At 35.4% G+C, this 21,691-nt stretch overlaps 2 protein-coding genes across 3 annotated transcripts; one reads left to right on the forward strand and one right to left on the reverse strand.

The window, feature by feature from the left end:
- The first annotated feature begins 7,007 nt into the window (after positions 1 to 7,007).
- LOC104891324 (uncharacterized) lies at positions 7,008 to 13,056 on the forward strand. Its single transcript, XM_010677003.3, has 5 exons — positions 7,008 to 7,557; positions 7,652 to 7,747; positions 10,503 to 10,606; positions 10,703 to 10,839; positions 12,757 to 13,056. The coding sequence occupies exons 1-5, from the start codon at positions 7,498 to 7,500 to the stop codon at positions 12,837 to 12,839; spliced, it is 480 nt and encodes a 159-aa protein (XP_010675305.2). The 5' UTR covers positions 7,008 to 7,497; the 3' UTR covers positions 12,840 to 13,056.
- Positions 13,057 to 14,480: 1,424 nt separating this feature from the next.
- Positions 14,481 to 17,156, reverse strand: LOC125496893 (origin of replication complex subunit 3-like). Of its 2 annotated transcripts, none has more exons than XM_057394219.1 (5): positions 16,754 to 17,156; positions 16,159 to 16,286; positions 15,410 to 15,586; positions 14,895 to 15,061; positions 14,481 to 14,780 (listed from the first exon to the last, which is right to left on the reverse strand). In XM_057394219.1, the coding sequence occupies exons 1-4, from the start codon at positions 16,820 to 16,822 to the stop codon at positions 14,956 to 14,958; spliced, it is 480 nt and encodes a 159-aa protein (XP_057250202.1). In that variant the 5' UTR covers positions 16,823 to 17,156; the 3' UTR covers positions 14,481 to 14,780; positions 14,895 to 14,955. The 2 variants fall into 2 exon arrangements, with proteins under 2 accessions (XP_057250202.1, XP_057250201.1); XM_057394218.1 differs by having other exon boundaries at positions 14,481 to 14,819; positions 16,754 to 17,153.
- Positions 17,157 to 21,691: the final 4,535 nt, after the last annotated feature.

Genomic DNA, 21,691 nt, shown 5'->3' on the forward strand with positions numbered 1-21,691 from the left:
TACATACAAAAACATTTACAAAAATTTACTTACAAATCACTATTCTCAAGAACCATTCACAATTAATGGTGGGTCATGATAAAAATAGAGGTTTGTAGTGAAATCATAATTTAGAAGTTAGACAAGGAAAAAAATTATTTACTTTTTTATAGTGTTTAGAATTTAGAAGTTAGTACTATACTTAATTCAAAAATCAACTAAAAAATTATAATATTAGAAATTATAAATAAATTCAATAAAATTTCTATTTTGTTCATAGAATTTAACTTTGAAAAGTAAAAGAAAAAAAGACAAAAATAATGGTGAGAGAATTAAGTGATAGAAACTAAACCAATCAAATTTTGCAACTAAAAACAATTATACTTCATATGTCTAATGTTCAAATTTTGACTCTTATGCCGAAAAAATCGAGTTTCTGTTTCGAAAAAATTCAAGCACGCATCGTGTGCAAAAAATTCTAGTGATTACTAAACCAGGAAGTCTAATAATCAAGTATGAATATGAATCTTGAAGAAAAGACTTCAAGAACTTCGAACAACAAGTATAAAGTCGACACTAAGGGATATTTCTTCACTCAAGATCACTCCTGAAACTTGAATAAAAGAATCTAAACACTCTTAAAATCATTCCTGAATTTAAGATGTTTAACACTAAGAATTCAACACTCCTGAAGAATAACTAATGGTTTGATTTGTTAAGCTCTCAAGCAAACAATCAAGAAGATGTATATATCGCAAAATTAAAACTAGATATTATTGAAAATCCGGCCCCTATATATAGGGTACAACCCATACTAACCCAACTAGAAAAAGATAAAAGGTCTATGCTAAACCAACTAGGAAAACATAAAAGATCTATGCTAATTCTACTAGGAAAACATAAACTTATCCTAATCTAATTAGTAAAAAACACACGCCTAAAGATAACATGTACAAGCACATGTTTATCTTATAAAAACATAAAATCTATCTACTAGATATATAATAACAAAGCAATCCTAACAGAACTAGGATTCTATGTAGCAAGCAAGAAGTAATCCTAACAGAACTAGGACTCCTTTTCACTCCATCCCGCGCCTCCTTCCATGCTCCATGTCACCATACAAGCCAAGACTTGATTCTTACTCTTGATTTTAAACCCTAGAGTTTCCATGATCAAGTCAATAGTTTCATGGATAACAAGTGCCTTTGCATCCATATCAGTAGAAAATTATTGTGTTCTGGAAAGTTATAATTTTTGGGGTATTATGATAATATTAAAAAATATGAACCAAACTTATGAGAAAGGGAGTCGTTAGAAAAATGATTTCATTCCTAAGTTCAAACAAACAAATGTTAAAAATAACAGATTTTATTGTCATTCCACCCCTTATCTCCATTCCACTTCGTCTCCATTTCATGGTTCGAACCAAACGACCCCTTAATCTTTTATAGAATGAAAGTTAATTAATGCTGCAACAAATGTCAATTTTTTATCACAATCAGTTGAATTAAATTTGGTTTTACTTTAAAAGACACTAGTTTTGAAACTCGTGCGATGCACGGGTTGTTGTTTATTTTACTTTTTGCAAATCTTTTTGTAACATTGTTGATTTTTTTGTTGCTGTGTAATGAGATTTATCAAAATAATTGTTATATAATTTCCTCATTCTTTTTCTATTACAACAATTACTACTTTGAGTAGTTTCATCTATTCGAATCATTTCATTTTTGGTAAAAAAAAAACAATTATAGTTGACATCGTCTTTACTTTAAGTTAATAAACTATCATTAATTACTCAAATTGTATCATAAAGTTGTGTTTACTTTATTAAGGATTTACTTATCCTCTACTCTAGTTTAACTCTCTATGTTACACTACCCTTTTTATTTTCTTACAAACCATGCTCAAACTCATTGTTACAGTAGAAAAAGACAAAAAAAGTATTTGTTCGTTATACCTTAATTTCAAGATTCGTTATTGTGATATATAAATTTCATATTTTTAAAGTTCAGTTGAATATTGCAGCTAAGTCTATTAGCAAATAATATCCCAATAATTGGTATGACTAACAATAGCTAACACAGTTTTAACATAAAAAATACCCGAATGATACTTTAAGAAAGTAGAGGGTAAAAATTTAATAGATGTAGGACATAAATAAAGAAAAATTATGAGTGTCAGCCACAACTTCAACTTTTAATTATTAGCACATAAACACTAACACATACTCCCTCCGTTTCCTAAAAATCTTCCCACTTACTGTTCCTACAGATACCAAGGAAAATCAAGTTGTGTGGGGCATGGTGTGAGTAAAGTAGGAGAGAGAAAGGGGTTAAGATAAAAAAAACAAATAAAAAGGAGTTAAAGTAGGAGAGAGAAAGGGAGAAAAATTGAATTAATAATGTAATGGTAGACCATATGATAGTGACATGAGAGGGTAAATAGGGAAATTTGTTTTGCCAAATAAGGAATAAAGCAAAAGAGGGAAGATCTTTTGGAAATACCCTTAAACGGAAAGAGGGAAGATCTTTAGGAAACGGAGGGAGTATAAAATAGGAGATGGGAAAGCAAAAAAGACCATAATGATGGTATCATGAATAAAATAAATTAAATATAAAACTAACCTCTATTAATAATCGAAAATACTATTTAAAAGAAAAAATATCTTCATCAATCATGACCATATCAAGACTTATCAAATTTCCCTTTTTCTTATGATCTGCAACCTCCAATATTCTAGAAACTCGAACCTTGATTTCCCAATTAATTTTAGTATAATTAAGTTCATTGAGAAAAAGAATAAGATCTAACATATATATATATATATGAAAAAAAACATAAATAATTATTTATACAACAAATATTCTAGGAAAAAAATAATTAGTCAATTGCATAATACTTGTAACCCCCCATATTTTAAAGTTATTTAATTAAATAGTTTTAATCATTTTTAAATTATTTAATTAAAGGGTATTTTGGTCATTTTACCAAAAGAGTATTTGACTATTTTCACGAAGAAGTATTTTGTTCTTTTTAAGAAAGTATTTTAGTAATATTAGTGTATTTTGGCAATTTCATTATCAAATGTATTTTGGTAATTTTATGAGTAAGGGTATTATAGTCTTTTAACCAAAAAGACTATCACTATAAAAGGGAAAATCCTAGTTTCTCCATCATTCTAGTGGCCACCATTTCTCAAAAAGGAGTAAGTTGCGCTTTTCTCTCTCAAACCCTAATTTTCTCTCCCAAATTGCGTTTTATTCCATACTTTAGATTTTTCCTTCATAATCTTGCATTTTTTCACAAGACAGTACATGAACGAGCCTGAAAAACGGGTGCACCATGTTTTCTTAACTAGAGTATCATAGTCTTTACGAGAACACCACATTTTTTCAAAGCGGAAAGGAGGAGCTATACTGAATTTACTGGATAAATATTCTAACGAAATAATACAGTGGTCTGATGAAGTGAAGGGATGATGTTTAATTAGCGCTTGTGGAAACTGAGAGATCCATGAAATACTTGACACCACCCTATCTAACCTTTCAAAAATATTGTTCATGCCTGCCTTTTTTTTCCGCCACGTAAATCTTGACCCAGCAAAGGGGAGATCTACACAACTTATTTGGGAAAATAACTGCAATAGATAGTGTAACCTGGAATGACTAAAAGCTGCCCCTCCCTCCTTATCTAATGGAGATCCTATTTCATTGAAATCTCCCATAATTATGAAAGGTTGGGAGAGAGAATTAACATAACCAATAAGTTCTACCCAAAATTCCAGTATAAATTCACTTCGAGCAGGAGCATAAACAAAAATAGCTACATATTTAAAGTTAGAGTCTAAAAGAGAAATTTCGACAGACATAAACCAACCTGCTTTTACTAACACATTTAAGCTAAACGGATTAACATTACAAGCTTTCCACAAAAGCCAAATCCCACCAGAATAACCATTTGTGGGGATGTAATCAAAAAACTGAAAACCAGCTTGACGAACAATACTGAGGGAGGGGGGGGGGGGGGGTGGGATTTTACTTCACATAACATCATTATTTTTATATTACAATACTTGCAAAAGTCCTTCACCTCAGCTATAGCATTTTTCCTACCAACACCACGAATGTTCCAAGCAGCTACCGACATTTCAAAAATGTTTTAAACATGAACACATGGGCAAAAAAGAGGGGGTTGTCCAGTTAGTTTCTCTTCCTCTTCAGAGCAGAGGATGCATCATCGCTCTCCATGTCATCAGCCCTCCTCCTTACAGAACCAGATTGGGAGGAAAGAATGACTGGGAGGGAAGGGTCCATTCCCAAGTGCTCAATGTGCTTTACCAAAGAGCTATCAGAATGCAGAGAATGAAAAGAATTCCCAGCAAGAGAATTGAGCTCACCAAAACTTTCAGAGTTATCAGGATCAACCAAAAAGGTAGCATCATCATTCTTACCAGAACTAGCATCATCAAACCCAGAGTCTGAAAAGAAATGGTGAGCTTGCAAACGGGACTCACTTACCAGATGAGATGGGCAGAAGACTCTGATAGGAGGAGGAGAGCACTTGGGGGACAAGCTCTCACCAGCACATTCCAACCCAATCCCAACAGGCTTAGGAAGGTGAAGAGGGACAAGAGGCTCCAATATAGTTGCTTCATCATCAGAGGATTCGTCAGATAACACTGGATTAGCCACTATCAATTTACCTTTACCCTTCCCATGCACAGGAGGAGGAGGGAGGTTCTTACCAACACGAGTCTTGGAAACATGAACAGCATCCTTTATAACAATACCAGAAGCTCTAGGGGTGGGGAGAATACCACATATTCTTAGTAGAAATAGGATCAACAGAAGGGGGAACTGTGATAGCAGCATTTCTTTTAAAATGTTTGGATTGCACATGGACCACTTGTGCTTGCTCAGCAGTGGTCTCATGTAATGCTTGGCCAGAAGCTTTAGCCATGGACAAAAAAGGTCTTTCTGTTTAGGGTTTTTAAGGAGTTGCACTATAAGTTCTTTTTTTGGAGCAGTTAATAAAGGACAAAGATCAATCTCATGAGAACATTCACCACAAAATGAACAACCAGAAGAAAAGTCCTCATACCAGATGACATAGCCATGAACCAAGTCACCAACCCTACATACCTCAGCAAATTCCAGTAAAGGGCCTTGAATGTTTACCCTCACACATGCACGAGCAAATCTGATCTTGTTCCTCAACAGAGAGCTTTGATCTAGCTTGATCAAGGCCCCAATATCATTAGCTGCTAACAGATTAGCAATTGAGTCAAAATTAAGGAGCTCAGTGGGCAGACGTGGAATCCTCACCCACAAGTCTACCCACTTAATCTCCTCCATGTAAGGATCAAAAAAGGCTTCCATGGCTGTAGAATGAGAAGATCACCCTGAACATGCCAGGGCCTCTCACTCCACACCAGAGACACATCAGCAGGATTTGAGAATTTCAGAAGTAACCAATTGTTACCCATCTCCAGATACTCAACTTCCCCCTTAATGAACTTCCAATCAGTCTTTGTTCGAGCTCTAATAGTTCGAACATCTAAAGGGGCTGACAACATTTTAGCAAATAAACAAGATTTAGAAAGCTCTTCAATGTCCATTTTGACCTGAGGAAGGTCATCTAAAACAAGGGTTGTGGGGAAAAAAGGGGGGGAGGGGGTCCTGGCTAAGATTTTCAAGAGAAGCAGACCTATGAGAAGTGTTAACTTCAGGGTTTTCAACATTTAAACTAGCAGAAGAAACAACATTAGGGTTACCAAGAACAACCTCTTTAAAAGAGGGAGGGGTTGCCATAATAAATGAAAACGAACTCAAAGAGAAGTAAATACTTGACAGAAAAAGAATATGAGACCAGTGCTGCAAGAAGAAGAGAATGAAGAACATACCTACCAAAACTCGCCTTTTATAAGCCTTTAGTTACCTGCCAATGAAAAAGGAGCAAGAAAATGCTACCAGCTTGCCAGATGATTAATTCCATCACATTTAATGCAATGGAACTCTTCAAAAAACTTTTAGAATTCCTCTGCAGAACTAGGACAGGAGAGAGAAGGCTTCTAAACTCCAAAAAGTAGCCAATAAAACAGGAAGGAATGCCACTGCAGCACACCTTATCAGAACCGAGAAGAGACCTCACACAAGCATTAAATGCTCTGAACCATAGAACCCTAGAAACCCATAAAATTTTATACTTAAATTTGGGGATAAAAAACCCCCTAATCCAATTAAAAGTCTTCTGGGGGATGACTTGAATGAGATTAATAAGCTTAGCACTCCACCCAAAGTCATAATTGTACTGCGAAACTCGAGATAATGATTTACACCGCCGAAAGCTACTAAATTGATTTGGGGGAAATTGATTATAGCCAAACCTAGGGTAGATTTGGGCTACAATTAAACGCAACCAACCCATAAGACGCTTAATCTTCCTCTGAAACAAGGCACCACAGCTAATGATTGAAGATATGAGGAAACGAAGAGGCTCAAGAAGAAGGATAAAGGAGAAATTGAATTGGGGCTTTTTTCTAGGGTTCTCAGGTTGAGGAGCATTTTCTCTCTCTAACATCTTTTTTTTGATACCATTTTATAAAGAAGAGTTTCATACAATTAACACAATTTTTATATTTGTTGGGAAAGCAGCTCAAAAACTCATCCGGAATTGGTGGGCTAGACTCTAATTAGTGGGATGGGGTCGAAAATCGAAATCAGGCCCTCTAAACGGTAAAAAAAGGGTTTAAAAGGGGTTTTATTTGTTTCCATTATTTTGCTCCTCTCTCCTAGAACAAAAGACAAAATGTAATACTCCGTAATTTTGGAATTAATTCGTAATAATTAAGAAATATCAAGAAAATAATAAAAAGGTATCTTAATATTATTTATAGAATAATAAGAATATAATAATATTAATACGAGTCGGTTGTGTTAATTTCGGATTTATAAAGGTTAAAGCGAGTTCACCCGATCTAGAGTTACCACTTTTAGAAGGCTATAAAAAGGAAAAGAAGAGGAGAAAATTTTTAAAAACCCTAAATTTTCCTTTCTCCTCTCTCGCTGCTCTCCTCTTCCCCCTCACTGTTCTTCCTCTTCTCTCGCTCTCGTTGTTCGTCCGTGTCTTCGTCCCCCTCGCGGATCCTCGTCAAGGTGTGCGAGTGACGAGGCTGGACGAGGTTGGTTGAGCGCGACGAACCAGCGAGGTAGTTCGAAGTCCTGCGCGAGAGGAGGTGCGACGAGCAGGACGCGGGTTTTGTGCGAAGTGGGGCTGTGCGACGAGGTGCTGCGAGTGACGAGGCTCGCGAGCGGTTTTGTGAGGTTGTGCGAGAAGCTCGAAGGCTTCGCGAGTCTTCGACGGAGTTCGAGTGGGGCTGACGCGAAGCTTGTGGTGAGCGAGCGAGGGAGTCCGTGAGTGCGAGGGACGCTGCGAGGGACCCTGCACTTCCTTCCATTTTAATTAGTGCTTCTTCTCAGAAATTCATACATTCAACTATTTGAGAGAAAGGGCAAAATGGGATGGAAAGCAGCTCAAAAACTCATCCGGAATTGGAAGATTGTGAGAGGAGACAATGTAATAAATAATTATTACCCTTCATTTATTTTCTTTAATCTGTAGTTTTTTGATTTTGTTGTTGAACCTCTGTTTGTTTGGAATTTATAAACAGGTGATGATAATTAGGGGTAAAGATAAAGGCGAAACGGGTACCGTTAAGCGTGTCGTTCGATCTCAGAATCGTGTCTTAGTTGAAGGAAAAAATCTTGTAAGATTCTTTCTTCAAATTTGAATTCAAATGTTATCATGGAAATCAATTCCTTTGATGTTTTGCTCAGTATTTCAAATTTACAAATACTGTGATTTAGGGCAGGCAACATTTTATTAAGGGTAATTTTCAAGTAATTGAGTGATAAGGTAGTTTTCCTTGGAGTTCTTAGTTAAGAGTAATATTTAGGGTTATATGGCAAATTTTAAAGTTGAACTTACTCATTTCTGAAAGCAGGCTTTTTGTTAGGAATAAGGGATTAAAGAGATTTTCTTATCATGAGCAATATTCTAAGAATCATGATGAACTGGAACATGTCTAACTCCAAGACCACATTCTGATCACCTTGTTGTCACTCCATTAATCCAATTGAAGATAATATTCTGTATTAGCTCTTTGATATAAGGCTTCCATTTTGTTCAAACTTGTTTCCAAGTGGCATAGACCGAAGAGCCATTAACCTCCTTTTTCGTGAAACTAATCTGTCATGTACTTCAATCTTTCCGCAACCTCTAGCACCCAAAAGACTTGAACACATGAAACTTGGATGGTGACCAAAAGTAGCTTCCAAGGACAACTTGTTGGCATGCAACTTGATAATCTCTGATCTTGTTTCGCAAGCATGGCTGCATTAAATGACGTATTTGTACTCTATAGTCTATACTCCCAGAGAATAAATTCCAGGGAACTTGATTTAAATCCATTTGAGATATTTGCTGCAATCTTATTTTTTTATGATCTCATATTCTAATTGTAAATCATATAAATACAATTTGGATTTATTATAACGATTTGTGCAAGTATACTACAATGAAGAAGGAACTGTCTCTGGTACGGATCGTGTATAGATTTGCTATGGGCTTATCATTTTTATTTTATGAGTAGTGTACTTGTGCTGGTTTTTAAGTCTTGAAAGTTGTTCAAGATTAAGGTTGATTATATCTGGCCATAAACTACCTTTTAGCATACTTTATATGGCATGAAGTCTGGTACATTGACCATATTTCAGCGTTGATCCCTCATGTGCACCAAACGTGATCCCCCCCCTCTCCCTTATTAACGAAATACCTCATTCTCTCTCTGCCTTCGTATTCCTTCCTTAGTTGTTTCCCTTCACCTCCTCCTTTATTGCCGTTCATCCTATCTCCACCACTGTCCCAGCTCAATACCATTTTGATCGTTCTGCTCTCCTCCCTGTTCCCCACCCAAGCCCCCTTCTTTCTCCTTCATCTCTCTGCTGTATGAACAAAAACGGAAGGATAGCCATGAGGTAAGCTCAAGTACTCTATTGATGCCCAAGCAATCTTCTCTCAGATGCTAGAGCAACGATAACCACCCTTCTTTCTCCTTCATCTCTTTGCTCTATGAACTAAACAGAAGGATAGCCATGAGATAGGTTCAAGCACTCTATTGATACCCGAACAATCTTCTCTCAGATGCTAGAGCAAAGATAAAACATCATATGAGGTTTTTTCGTATGTAAATAAAAGTTGTCCCTTACATTTTTCTAGTTCTATTTGGACCACAAGACCACCACAAACCACCAATTTTTCGGCTACCCGTTGATGCCAGAAAATACCATCTGCTAGCCACAAAAGTTTAGTGTTTGAAGCCCTTAAACCTGCCCTTAATCTTTGTCTGACTTTCTTGCACTGCTTCTCTTTCTGCCCTTATTTTCTCTCTCCCTCCTTGTGGCTCCCGCTGCTGCTTGGTTGATTCGTGGTGATGAGGGGGCAATGGGGATAAGAGAAGGATAAAGAGTTAAAAAGAAGGGAATAATCCTCAGGTGAGGGGCAGCATTTGATATTTTGTTGACATCTGATGTCAGCAATTGGTACGATTTTGCAAAAAATAGTATCTCAAAAGGTAGTTAATGCGCAAAATAACTTTTTGCAATTTATTTTTTATTATAAGAAGGCACTTATTTAAAGTAGTTCTTGGCAAATTTTCCTTGGAATATACTCCCTCCGTCCTCTATTAGTTTACCCGTATTTCTTTTAAGGGTGTCCCTTATTAGTTTACCCTTTTTTTTTTTTGCTATTTTTGGAATGGGACCACAAACTTTTCATCACACATATATTCAACTTTAAGTTTAAATAATCTTTTTTCTCTCTTTGTATGCCCCACAATACTATTCCTCCTAAAACTCTGTGCAAAAGAAAGGGGTAAACTAATAGAGGACGGAGGGAGTAGTCATATATATTGCAGGTCCCATTTTCGTAGAATGTATTGAGTTACACATATATGTACTGGTATGTGGTTTGAGTTCTTGCTTAATTCCTTGAATAAATTGCAGGGTTGAACATATTAAATGATGATGTCATTATTTAACTTTAAGGAGTGTTTGGTTGAGAGGAAAGCATATTCCTCAAAAATTGGTTTTCCCATTATATTTTGTTGGAGTTTGTGAAGGGTGGAAAATAGTTCTCCCAAGGGATGGAAACCATTTTCCATACTAAACGGAGGAAATCAAATTTCTCATATTATCCTTTACCTTCTTTTTTTTTTGTTTCTCCTATTTATGCTTCCCCTTCTTAATTCTTTTACAATTGGATTTAACTTGAAAAATGATTTCCATGAAAAATCAAATTCCATTAAAAAGGTTTCAGTCCAACCAAAAAGAGCCATGAGGAATGTGATCAAAATTCAGATATACATTTGCATGTCGCTGTTTTCTTAAACTTCTTTTGGATGTTTGCATGGTGTAGTATATTCCTTATGCTTCTATTTTCTCTTTTTTTATTGAACTTGCCAGGTCAAAAAACACATAAAACAAGGGCAAGGTCATGAAGGTGGCATTTTTACAGTTGAAGCTCCACTGCACGTTTCAAATGTGCAAATTGTTGATCCAGTTACGGGGTATATATCCTACTGGTCAATTCTCTCCAACGACCTACTAGTTACTATGCATATAATAACTCCAACTGTATATTTGACTCATGTTCTTTTGTGCAGAAAACCTTGCAAGGTAGGGATTAGATATCAAGAGGATGGTACAAAGGTTCGAATCTCAAGGGGTATAGGAGCATCAGGGTCTATAATCCCTCGTCCTGAGATTTTGAAGATAAGAACCACGCCAAGACCTACTGCTCGTATGTATCTGATTTTCACATTCTGCAATCCGCTGTCCTTGTTTGACATTTTATACTTACGCCCTCTCAGTTGAACATGATATAATTGACTTAATGGTCAATTTTAATTAGTTTTAACCATTATGTTCCATCAATATATCGTGACTCATTAAACAAGTGGTAAATGTTGCAAAATTAATATTTGAAAGAAGTTCAACAATTTTGATACATTAGTATAGGAAACTAACGAATTTCGTCGATAAAAGTGAAATTTGGCAAATTGTTTGTGATGGAGATACTGGAAGGTTTTTCATCTGATGATTGTTTGCTGAGAGCTCTTTGTTGCAATAATGCGATAGTGGCTTTTTCTTTATCTTGCAATTAGGGCCATAATGTGGAACTTCTTGTCATGCATGTTGACTAAATTAGGGTTTGTTATTTTCAATGCAGAAAAAGTTAAAGTTTCTTGGGGTTAAGTTTGTTCAGATAAAGACCAGTAAGCTCAACTGAGGCTTAAGAAGTTCAATTCACGATTAAATGTTAGTTGAGCTTAGGCTCATACCATCATACGTTTAGATAAGATGAAATAAAGTCTAAAGAGTTGAAATAAAATCTGGGCTGAGATTTAGGGGTATTCAGGTGGAAGAAGCATAGCCTTATAGAAAGATAATGGTCATAGTATTCTCAAAGAATTCTAGAGATAATGTTCAGCATGATTTACTCAGTAAAAAATTTTACAAAAAATTGGTCATGATGGGGTATAGAGTAGGAAAGTAGGAAGAGATGATAACAGATTGAGAGAGATGAAAACTTGGTGAAATTCCAGAAACATATATATTGAGTCCATCTGTAGCTATGTGAGTGCTTTTTTTTACGTATCTGTCAGAAAGCGAACTGATGAAGCAGATTCCTTCAAAAATTGCTGTTCATGAGCATATATAGGACCCTGCCAAATTGCCTCGGGAGGCCTTAAAAGTCGAACTTCCTTTTTCCAAATGTTTCAATTTTGATTCTGCCATTCTTGACCTATCTTTTACTATTCAGCTTTGAAATATCAAAGAAAAGAAATCAATGTGAAACAGATTGTTCAATCTTTTCTGATGAGCGAATGAATAGTTTACAAATGAAACCTGCTCGATAAATTGCTTTTACAAAAATCTACAGGAAGTCTCAAATAAGAGTTGCAGTTGCAAATATCGAAATTCTATTTTAAAAAATGTGTCAGGTAGTGAATACGCCTGCATAATACACTACTCTCTTCTTCCAAAAATAATTGTTGTATCTATTTAATAATAACTGTTTACTGGGAAAAACCTCCTGCTTTTTCCACTGAGAATATCTATTAAGTTAGAAGCATTTGTCAAAAGATTACCATTATTAGAAATGTGATGAAATTAAGAAAGAAATGAATGATAGGTAACTTTCTAACTTTGGCCTTACATATTAAAATACAAAACTCACCTTCCCAAAGCCATGCTATTTCAATCGGTCTTGATGGAGGATTTTGTTTACTCTCTTGCACATTGTGATCATAGTTTTAAGAAGCATGTGGAAACCACATTTATTTCTTGAGGGAGAGTACCTGATAAAGGGTCTGGCTTTTCTAAGCATGGAGCCTCCACACTACCAAAAGGAAGTATATTGTAAAAGGATGGATACAAAAGCTTGACATTTTCTTTTCCTTTTTCCCTAGTTGCATTTTTCATTTTTCCATTGTGTTGTATACTTGATTAAGAGCTTATACAATTGGATTCTACTCTACCCAAGGGCAGTGATTCAGAATAATTACTATGGTAAAAAGCAACTACTGCAAGCAAGTTACCATTATCTTTGTCCACGTCTGATAACAAAAGCTTGTGAAATATTGTTGATATTCAGATTGTAGGGCTATCTATCTTGTGCTTCTCTCGTTTGCTTATACATTTCTTTCTCATGCAGCTGGTCCTAAGGATACCCCGTTGGACCTTGTCCTGGAGGAGACATATAATCCTAAAACTGGAAAGGGAATGCCAGATCTATAAGGGGCTGATCTGTAGGTGGTTTAGATGGAAAAAGCATTGGCTCAAGGACTTACTGACAGCGAAGTTGATATTTTCATATGTTGATGCAGTAGTTTTTTTCGCCTGATATAATGTGTCATGGTGGTTAGTTCTAATAACGCCTTGTGGTGATTAATTTTGCTGTAGCTTGTGTATGCTAAAAAAGATTGTGCAAGTGATCTGTTTCTTTGCAGAGTGAGCAATTGTGTTGTGTTTTTTGTTTGAGCACTGCCCAAATGCTAAAATATGCAATAACTGGGATATCTTAGAAACAGAAGGGGATATATAGTGTTTTTTCCCCCTTTTTTATTATCTTCTGGAAGTAGGGGTTTGCAGGGTGAAGCTTAGTAGTGGAAGATTGTTGTTTATGACAATTAACAACCTACAATTTCTTGTTTTGCTTTTGCATGGTGTTTTGTACATCAGACGAAAATCATGGGGATTAGATAGTGGAATGAGGATAGAGAATTTGATGGGGACAAGGATAAAATGATATTTCCTTTATTTTCTTTCACTTGCAACTGTTGAGAATCTATACTATTCATTTGTTTGCATTTGTCCACCTTTAGAGATTTATATGTAAGGGAAACTATTGTCACATAAAATTTTGTTGGATTCATCTTAATGTATATTTTCACAATATTTAATTTTAATGATTTTTACATATCTATAATTGAATATATGAAGGGTTTAAGTTATGCATTGGTAAACTTAAAAGTCAAAATATTGTGAGTAAAAGAATAACGAAGCATATCTTGTATTCGGTGGTATAAATAGTACTCCCTCTGTTTTTTTTTATCTTTCTCACTTTTTTGTGCACATCTTTCAATGCACATTTTTAAACTTAAATATCTTTCATTATATATTAGTAAAAATTATAACGATTGAATATTAATAATGTACTAATTGAGACGAATCAAACAAGACCTCACATGATTATATTTTTTCTTATAAATTGAAAAAAATTGAGAAGATTTTCTCTAACTATGAATAGTGTCAAGATTCTAAGTGAGAATGATAAAAAAACAGAGGAAGTAAGTTGGAAGTACATAGCAAATTTATTAGAATAATCTTACTAACTACCCCCTCCCTTATCACAAAGAGCAAAAATGTATTTTCTCCTCAGTCCTCACCCCCTTCCCTTGTACTGGCATCCTAGGTGTAGATTTGGTAGGACAATTATGGATTTGTATCCCTATTCAAGGAGGTAACAAAATTATGAGTCAATTTGGTACCAAATTCAGACTCGATACCAAAAACTTCTAATATGCTACCAAAGTACAAGTAAATTTGATACCAAATCTAAAATTGGTACGGAAGTTTAGCATTGTACCAACTTCACTTTAAATTACGAGGACACGAGCACACTCCAGGTTCATTTAAGATTTTTACTCCTTTCATGAGCACCTTGAATATTGTTAGTGTATAGCCAACAAAATTTTACAGATCAAACTTTCATGAATTATCAGCAAGGACGGGGTGAGGCTTTGCCAAGCATCCTATGTAGCACACATTCATGAGCTTTTTTCATTCAATTATATCTCAAAGGTTAGCTTATTCATACTGTCTTGCACAACACATTAATGGGTTGCTCCAAGCCAACAAGCGTTGAACAGAGCTATATATAAAGTAGAACTGTTATGAAACTTCTTCAAATTTATATCCCGATAGATACTGGAAAACTTGAAGTATTTACTAATGACGTGCTTATGACAATTCATTAAAATTAAGAAACCGTATACTTCTACGTTACAAAGTACTTCTATTGCCCACCAGGAAATGAGCAGCGGAACCAATTCTAAAGCGTAAAATATCATATGCACACGTCTTGATATGAAGCTTACATAAGCTGAACCAACATGGTCCGTGATAATGTGATTTTAGTAGTGACAAGGTCTTCTTCACATCTCTCTCTGTTTTGATCTATAAAGTACAACATGCAAGCACCGATAATTCTGCAGGCTGCGATGGAAATTAAAATAGGATAAGTGCAGGATGATTAAAGAGTACAGAAAACAGAAGTAGGGGAATAGCTACCTAAAAGTCTGGAATTCATGGCATAGTTGCAATTTCAGGCACGAGTAATAATTATGATTTGTTACAGTCCAAAGGCCACTCTCTGCACAAAGTCTGGGCGCCTTTTCGTAGGCATTCGAAGTAGTCCAGTAACCTGGAGCTCTGAAACTCCCTTGCAGAAACGTGCTCTTTCAAAAACAAGATTAAGGATATCAAAGCCAAAAAAATTCTGAACTTATGGGACGATTCCCAGTGCAAGAAAGCATGATTAGAATCATGAATAAGCAGCAATTGGCATGAACCCGAAAGGTAAAATATTTGCCCTATGCTTTATCATCTCTTGGGGTTAGTAGTAAAAGACGATTGAAGCTAAACAAAAAATATAATTAAAAAAGCCATACCAAGCTACAAGTAGAGACATGGCCATGAAATCTCTAATAAATAAGCAAATCCATAGTCCTATGATTCTATAAGTGCACATTGACAACATAAGAATGACAAAGAGACAGAATACTATTAATATTGATAAAGGATACTGAATTGCCGCTGCACTGTAGCTATCCGAATGTTCAGTATTTTTCTTTTTCTTAGGTGTTGAAGAATGCTTTGACTTACTCCTAGCTTTGATAGATGGATTTACGAGAATGGCTTTAAAAGATTGGAACCAATCGTGAACATTAATGATATCACCATGCTCTTGAGCCAGAATATACCTGGACAGGAGAAATTGCAAATCAAGTAATAGTACAAAAATATCACATAATATATCTTCTGAATAATTTGAATACCAACTTCACAATTTTAAATTGGTATATGTTAATAAATATAAGAAGAAAACTGAAGTTCTGTTGGAGTTCTCTCACTGAAGCAGCCACCACCAATCGTAACTTGACCCAATATATAGTATAGTCTTGCAGAAAAAACACTAAAACTCCTCCAACGAACATCCTACCACTAGAGGATTTTGAAGTTCCATGTTGTACAGATCAGCCAATGCCTTAGCTCAGATAAGCAGCAGGTTGTTGTCTTGTTGACCAAAACATCCTTTATTTTTAAAGAAAAATGAAAAGAAAAGTAGTAGCAAAGGAAATCCGGTAGAGATGAGGCAATACTTTTACTAAAAGTAGAAGTAGACTAGCTGCAGCCTGCAGCTACAAAGGCTACTTTTAAGAAATTGGAAACCGAAGGAATTAGATGAGAGCAAAATATTACACAAGTACAAAAATGAGACAGATACAACAACTTAATTTCCACTACTGCACAGGAGATGTTAGCAACTACTTACAAAATTGAAGTGTCATGAAGAGATGGCAGCAATCTGCTTTCTCTGCTACTGCAGCAGCCGCAGCGCAAATATTTACGGACCTCCAGCAGATCAGCTTGAATTCTTTTTCTAGGATCACCCAGTAAGGCCTAACACAGATGAAAATTGTCAAGCTCCGACAACCACAATAAGGAATGTATACAAAGAAGAATCATTTACAGACATTCCATAGCCACTAATCCAGATTTTGTCTACAAAAAGATAAAACTGTTGCCCCAGGAAAAGACAAATCACATCTACTCAACCACACAAAAGCTAATCCTACGATTCAGTGCAAAAGGAGTCCATAAGAGATGCTAAAGACTTCATCCCTGAAGTCATTCGCCTTCAAGTATATGAGCTAGAAACTTTATAAGTCATAGTTCAAGACAAATGAACAATGGTCTCAAGCAAACATAATGTTACGAGCTTTGGTGGGATATAGACTGCAAGATCTCATCAACTAGCAAAAACCCAAACTTCTTTTTTCATCATCGGTATACAGAACCAATCTTCCTCTATGAGAACCTACAACTATAAAAAGCCTCCAGGGCTAAAAGGTCAAGAAAAGACTTACTGTTTGAAGCTTGTCAACCTTCTTAAAGCACAAGATTTCGTGAAAGGGTAAAGACTCAATAGGCTTCATCTGATCTCTGGGCAGAAAACATTAACCCAATGACTGTCAGTATAGGCATATATCAAAACCTATCAAATATAAACTAGTTCATCATCTGGCATACAGATGACCCTGATGAAATTTACGAGCAAGTGAGACTGAGGGAAAATTTAATCAACAAAAGATAGAAGCTTATTGACAGCTAAGTTTGCCAAGTTTGACATCACTACAAACCAAGACAGGTGAACACTCATGTATGGATATCAAGAATAAAGGTTATGTATCTGGATAAATTGTCATACCCTGACAAAACAAATCTAACTAGTGATGAACAATAGTAGTGTTTAGTGGATTCAGCTGAACCCACAAAAAACCTGGGGAAAAAAAATATAAATAAGCAGCATCATATTAAAGCAGAATGAAACACTTGGCTCAGTGGTAGGATAACCTATAGAGTCACCCACCACATAGGTAATGGGATCAACTCCTCACTGGGGGGGGGGGTATCTAGCGAAGTTCAGTGGATTCAGCTGAACCCATAAAAAACCTGGGGGAAAAAAAATATAAACAAGCAGCATCGTATTAAAGCAGAATGAAACGCTTGGTTCAGTGGTAGGATAACCTATAGAGTCACCCACCACATAGGTAATGGGATCAACTCCTCACTGAACTTTTGTTTTCTCCCCATCCCTTTTCTTTTTGCCTTTCCCTTTTTTAGGCTCATTTCTTACTTTCTAGTTTAAGGAACGGACAATCTCTCTGCACGATTTCACTCAATCAGATTAGGACTTTTTTGGCGATTGCCACAAGTTATTTTTGCGCAATTTTCCCACCTTGATTTGTCCAAAATTTATAAACTTACCACCAAATAATGTTTTCCGTCAAATTTTTCCTATGGACCATTATACCCTTTGTTAATTCAACGGCTATTTGCCAAATAACCACGATTTTCCCTCCTTTGCTTATATAAACTCAACAAACACATTTGCATCCAAATTTTAGGGTTTACAAATCAGATTGCATTGAATTTGAGGTTTTCAATAGGTAGACTTGGAGCTGCTTGATGGAGTTGCAAGGAAAGAATTAAATTTGAAGGTACGAATTGAGTTGCTTTTCGCAATTTAGGATTTTTTTTCAATGTGGATTAATAAACATTTGCAATTGAGATAGAATCTGGTTGATTGCTGGCACAGATTTAGGAATTTTTCAATTGAAGTCTTTTGAAATCGGGTTCCAATGTTTTTGTTTGTAGGCAATTGGGAAGAAGACTAATCCACTCTTGTCCCCTTCAAAAGAGAAAATGTGTGTGTGGGATTCCTATAGCATTTTGCAAAACCTGGACAGATGATAACCCAGGTAGAAGATGAAGATTTGATGCTGGCAAGTTTTGGGATCCAATGTCTGGTTGGAACTGATATGGAGAGAGAATGTCAAAGACAGCAACAAAGGTTGATGATGATGAAAGAGAAAGAAGGAATCTGAGATTGAAGAACAAAGAAAATGGTGGAAAAGTGAAGATTGAAGAGTCATCAATGTTACAAGTGAAGTAGTGAATGAAGGTGGTGAAAGGGGGAAATCGTGCTTATCTAGGGGGTAGACGAAAAAATTAACGGAAAACGTGATTAAGTGGTGATTTAGAAGCTGTAGACAAATCAAGGTGGGAAAATTGCACAAAAAAACTTGTGGTGGTAAGAGCTGCAAGTGGTATAACCCATCAACCTGATCTTTTGGTATCTCTTACCATTTAAGTATGAGACAAATAGAGAAAGTAATTAACTTTCAATATAGAATTAATTTATCTCTTAATTAATCATACTGCACATTCCTATAAACCGGTAGTTTAAAAATATCAAAAGCAATACAAATAGAGTGTAAACATGTAACTGAAATTAAGATCCTATTTCTTCAAACGCAACAAATTTACCGAAATGAAACCAAATAATAGAAAAGCATATACGAGGGCCTGAGGCTGCTAAGAACTCAGGTATTTTAAGCAAGTTGAATCAAACAAACAATTAGTAGCCAAGATAGAATATTGTCTTGATTAACCAGTGTGATAAATAAATTACATCCCACAATTCATCCGTGGACAAGATTACTCTAAGGGCTCAAGCTTGGATGGCTCATATGTTGAGTTATGCTGGGAGATTGCAACTTATTAGAAGCATTCTTAGTAGTATGCAGAACTACTGGGCTCACATCTTTCCCCTGCCCAAGAAGCTCATCAAACAGTTGAAATGGTGTGTAGAAGATTCTTATGGACAAGGAAAACCCTTGATTCTAAGAAAGCTCCAGTTGCTTGGCATAATTTCTTTTATCCTAAGGTTGCTGGTGGTCGGAACATGGTTAAAAGGACAAGTTGGAATCAAGTTGCCTTGCTCAAGCACCTATGGGATATAGAGTTCAAAGCTGATAAGCTTTGGGTAAAATGGGTAGATGCTTATTATCTGAAGCATACTACAACACTAAATGTTTTTATAACTAACAACCTTTCTTGGAGTTTAAGGAAGATTATCAAACCTAGAGAGATATTAGAAGAAATTGGTGGCTGGGAGCAAGTTATCCATAATGGTCAGTTCAACATCAAGAAGGCCTATAAGATTATTCAGGGAGAATTTGAGGTTGTCAGTTGGAGGAAGATCATCTGTAAGAATAATGTAGTCCCAAAAGCAAATTTATCCTTTGGCTTTCACTCTAAAACAGACTGACGACTTGTGATAGAATCAGCAAGTGGATGCCTAGTTGTAATATTATTTGATGTCTGTGTAATACAGAGACTGAATCAGTCCAGCATCTGTTCTTTCAGTGCAAATTCTCAGCTAGTATTTGGACTCATTTGATACACCAGATTAAAAGAGTTCTTCTGGTGGCAGAGTTTGCAGAAGTTACTAAAAATGATGCAGGAGAAAGCTCGAAGTAAGAAGGATGAAAATAGAGTGCTTGTGATACTCTTCACTGAGACTGTTTACACTCTATGGAGGTATAGAAATAGAAAGATTTTTGAGCAGCAAAGTACTACTGAATTAGCTTTGATCAGGGAGATTCTCTTTAACACAGCTTGTAATTGCAATGAGAAGCAAAGACAACTTCTCATCTCAGTAGCTCCTTTATAGTTTTCCTATGTATCTTTGTGTTGTTTACTGTTTGTTATAGTTTAGTCCTCTTGTGGACTGTGTTGTTGATAGGTTAGATTGTATACTCTCCAAAGAGTTTTTTTTTGGTTTTCAATAACAATTTTGAATTGCCAAAAAAAAAAAGAACAAAACCTTAAAATTTATTACTTTTACAACGACTTCACATGATTTACTCAATATCAAAATTCAAGATCCAATATATGCAAAGTGTGGTCGCGTTTGAGTGTAGAGGACCAATTTCACCATATTGATGAGGTTATTGCTGTCACGTAAGAGTTTGGAAATTTTCATTTGTCTCAAGGTTGAACAGAACAAAATGCATTAGGAAGTACTTGTTCAGTTATTAGAGTGATAACTAGTTTTTAGGCTCGGGCTGCACACTGGGTAATTATATCTTTTATTTATTAATATGTTACTTTGAAATAATAACATCAAGTATCACTTGGTTTAGTGGTTAAGACATTAATATATATGCTTGTAATCTCGAGATCAAATTTTACATAATGCATCTTCTATTTTTTCAAGTGTATGTTGATTACGACATAGCATAAAATAATCCAAGCGAAGGTGCCACGTGGCATCGTTCCTTGCTTAGGAACGCCTTTTAATATATTAGTATAGACAAATATATATCATGTATTAAGTATTCTTTGTTTTTGTTATTTTTATCATGTTTTAAGTATTATTGGTTTTTATTATTTGTTTGAATATTAGGAAGTCACCTTCTAAGCTCTTTATCATGATGTTGTGAACCATTGTTGCAACCAAAAAATGCTAGACTTCGAAAAAAGAACTTCTCGATAGAACATGGAAACAATAAAATAAACGAATTTTTTACCATATACAACCGACAAATTTTTTTATTCATCATATACCCTCGATGTTTTCAAAATTCATCGTATACCCCTCAATTTCTTAATAATTCACCATGTACCCTTAATGATTAACGATTATCAACTTTTTTATCATTAACCCCTAATTCTGTTACTAAATCCTAATTAAGCCCTATCTGAGTCGGTAGTCGTAATTGAACACCATCAAAACACCACAAATGACCCCTTTTAGCTATTTTCCTCTATAACTCTCTTGCTTTTTATTTGGCCTTATGTGTTGTTTCAATGCTAATTTGTTAGGATAAATGAGTGAAATAAGGGTGAAATAAGGTTTAGTAATGGAATCAAGGCTTAATGATTAAAAAAATTGATAATCGTTGATCATTAAGGGTACATGGTGAATTATCAAGAAATTGAGGGGTAGACGGTGAATTTTGAAAACATCGAGGGTACATAGTGAATAAAAAAATTTGTCAAGGGTATATGGTGAAATATATTATGGTAAAATCATCATTTCAACTTACCAAATAGCAACATGTAAGGAGAAAATTATATGTTCCACTGTAGTTAAATTCTCTTCATCGACCCCACTAAGAATTTTTATGATTTGATTAGGTGACATATGAGCCTACCAAATTGAGCTCATCTCTACTTACCTAGCCAATAAGAGCAATTTCAACGTTGATATCCGATCCGAAAGATTATGATTATGCTTGCCATGAATGACACACATGTAAATTTCTCCACATCTACACGTTCTGGAAACTTATATAGTTTATATCCCTCGTTTCTCTCACAACTGACGATAGCTTTTAATTCTAGAAACAAGGACCCTTCACCCTGATGTGAATGGGAGATAATTATGATTATATTATGTATCCTACGTACCCATTTCAATATCCCAATCACGCAATGCTCTCCAAGTTGGAATA

Source organism: Beta vulgaris, chromosome 4, assembly GCF_026745355.1.
Source record: "Beta vulgaris subsp. vulgaris cultivar EL10 chromosome 4, EL10.2, whole genome shotgun sequence".
NCBI classification, from domain to species: domain Eukaryota; kingdom Viridiplantae; phylum Streptophyta; class Magnoliopsida; order Caryophyllales; family Amaranthaceae; genus Beta; species Beta vulgaris.

Excerpts from the sequence above, each read along its gene's own strand:
- LOC125496893 (XM_057394219.1), bottom strand. The coding sequence starts at position 16,822 with ATGAAGCCTATTGAGTCTTTACCCTTTCACGAAATCTTGTGCTTTAAG. Across the intron at positions 15,587-16,158 it reads CTTCATGACACTTCAATTTT|GTATATTCTGGCTCAAGAGC; the intron begins GTAAGTAGTTGC and ends TCTCCTGTCCAG. Across the intron at positions 15,062-15,409 it reads TACAGTGCAGCGGCAATTCA|AGCACGTTTCTGCAAGGGAG; the intron begins GTATCCTTTATC and ends TGTTTTTGAAAG.
- LOC104891324 (XM_010677003.3), top strand. The coding sequence starts at position 7,498 with ATGGGATGGAAAGCAGCTCAAAAACTCATCCGGAATTGGAAGATTGTG. Across the intron at positions 7,558-7,651 it reads AGATTGTGAGAGGAGACAAT|GTGATGATAATTAGGGGTAA; the intron begins GTAATAAATAAT and ends ATTTATAAACAG. Across the intron at positions 7,748-10,502 it reads TAGTTGAAGGAAAAAATCTT|GTCAAAAAACACATAAAACA; the intron begins GTAAGATTCTTT and ends TGAACTTGCCAG.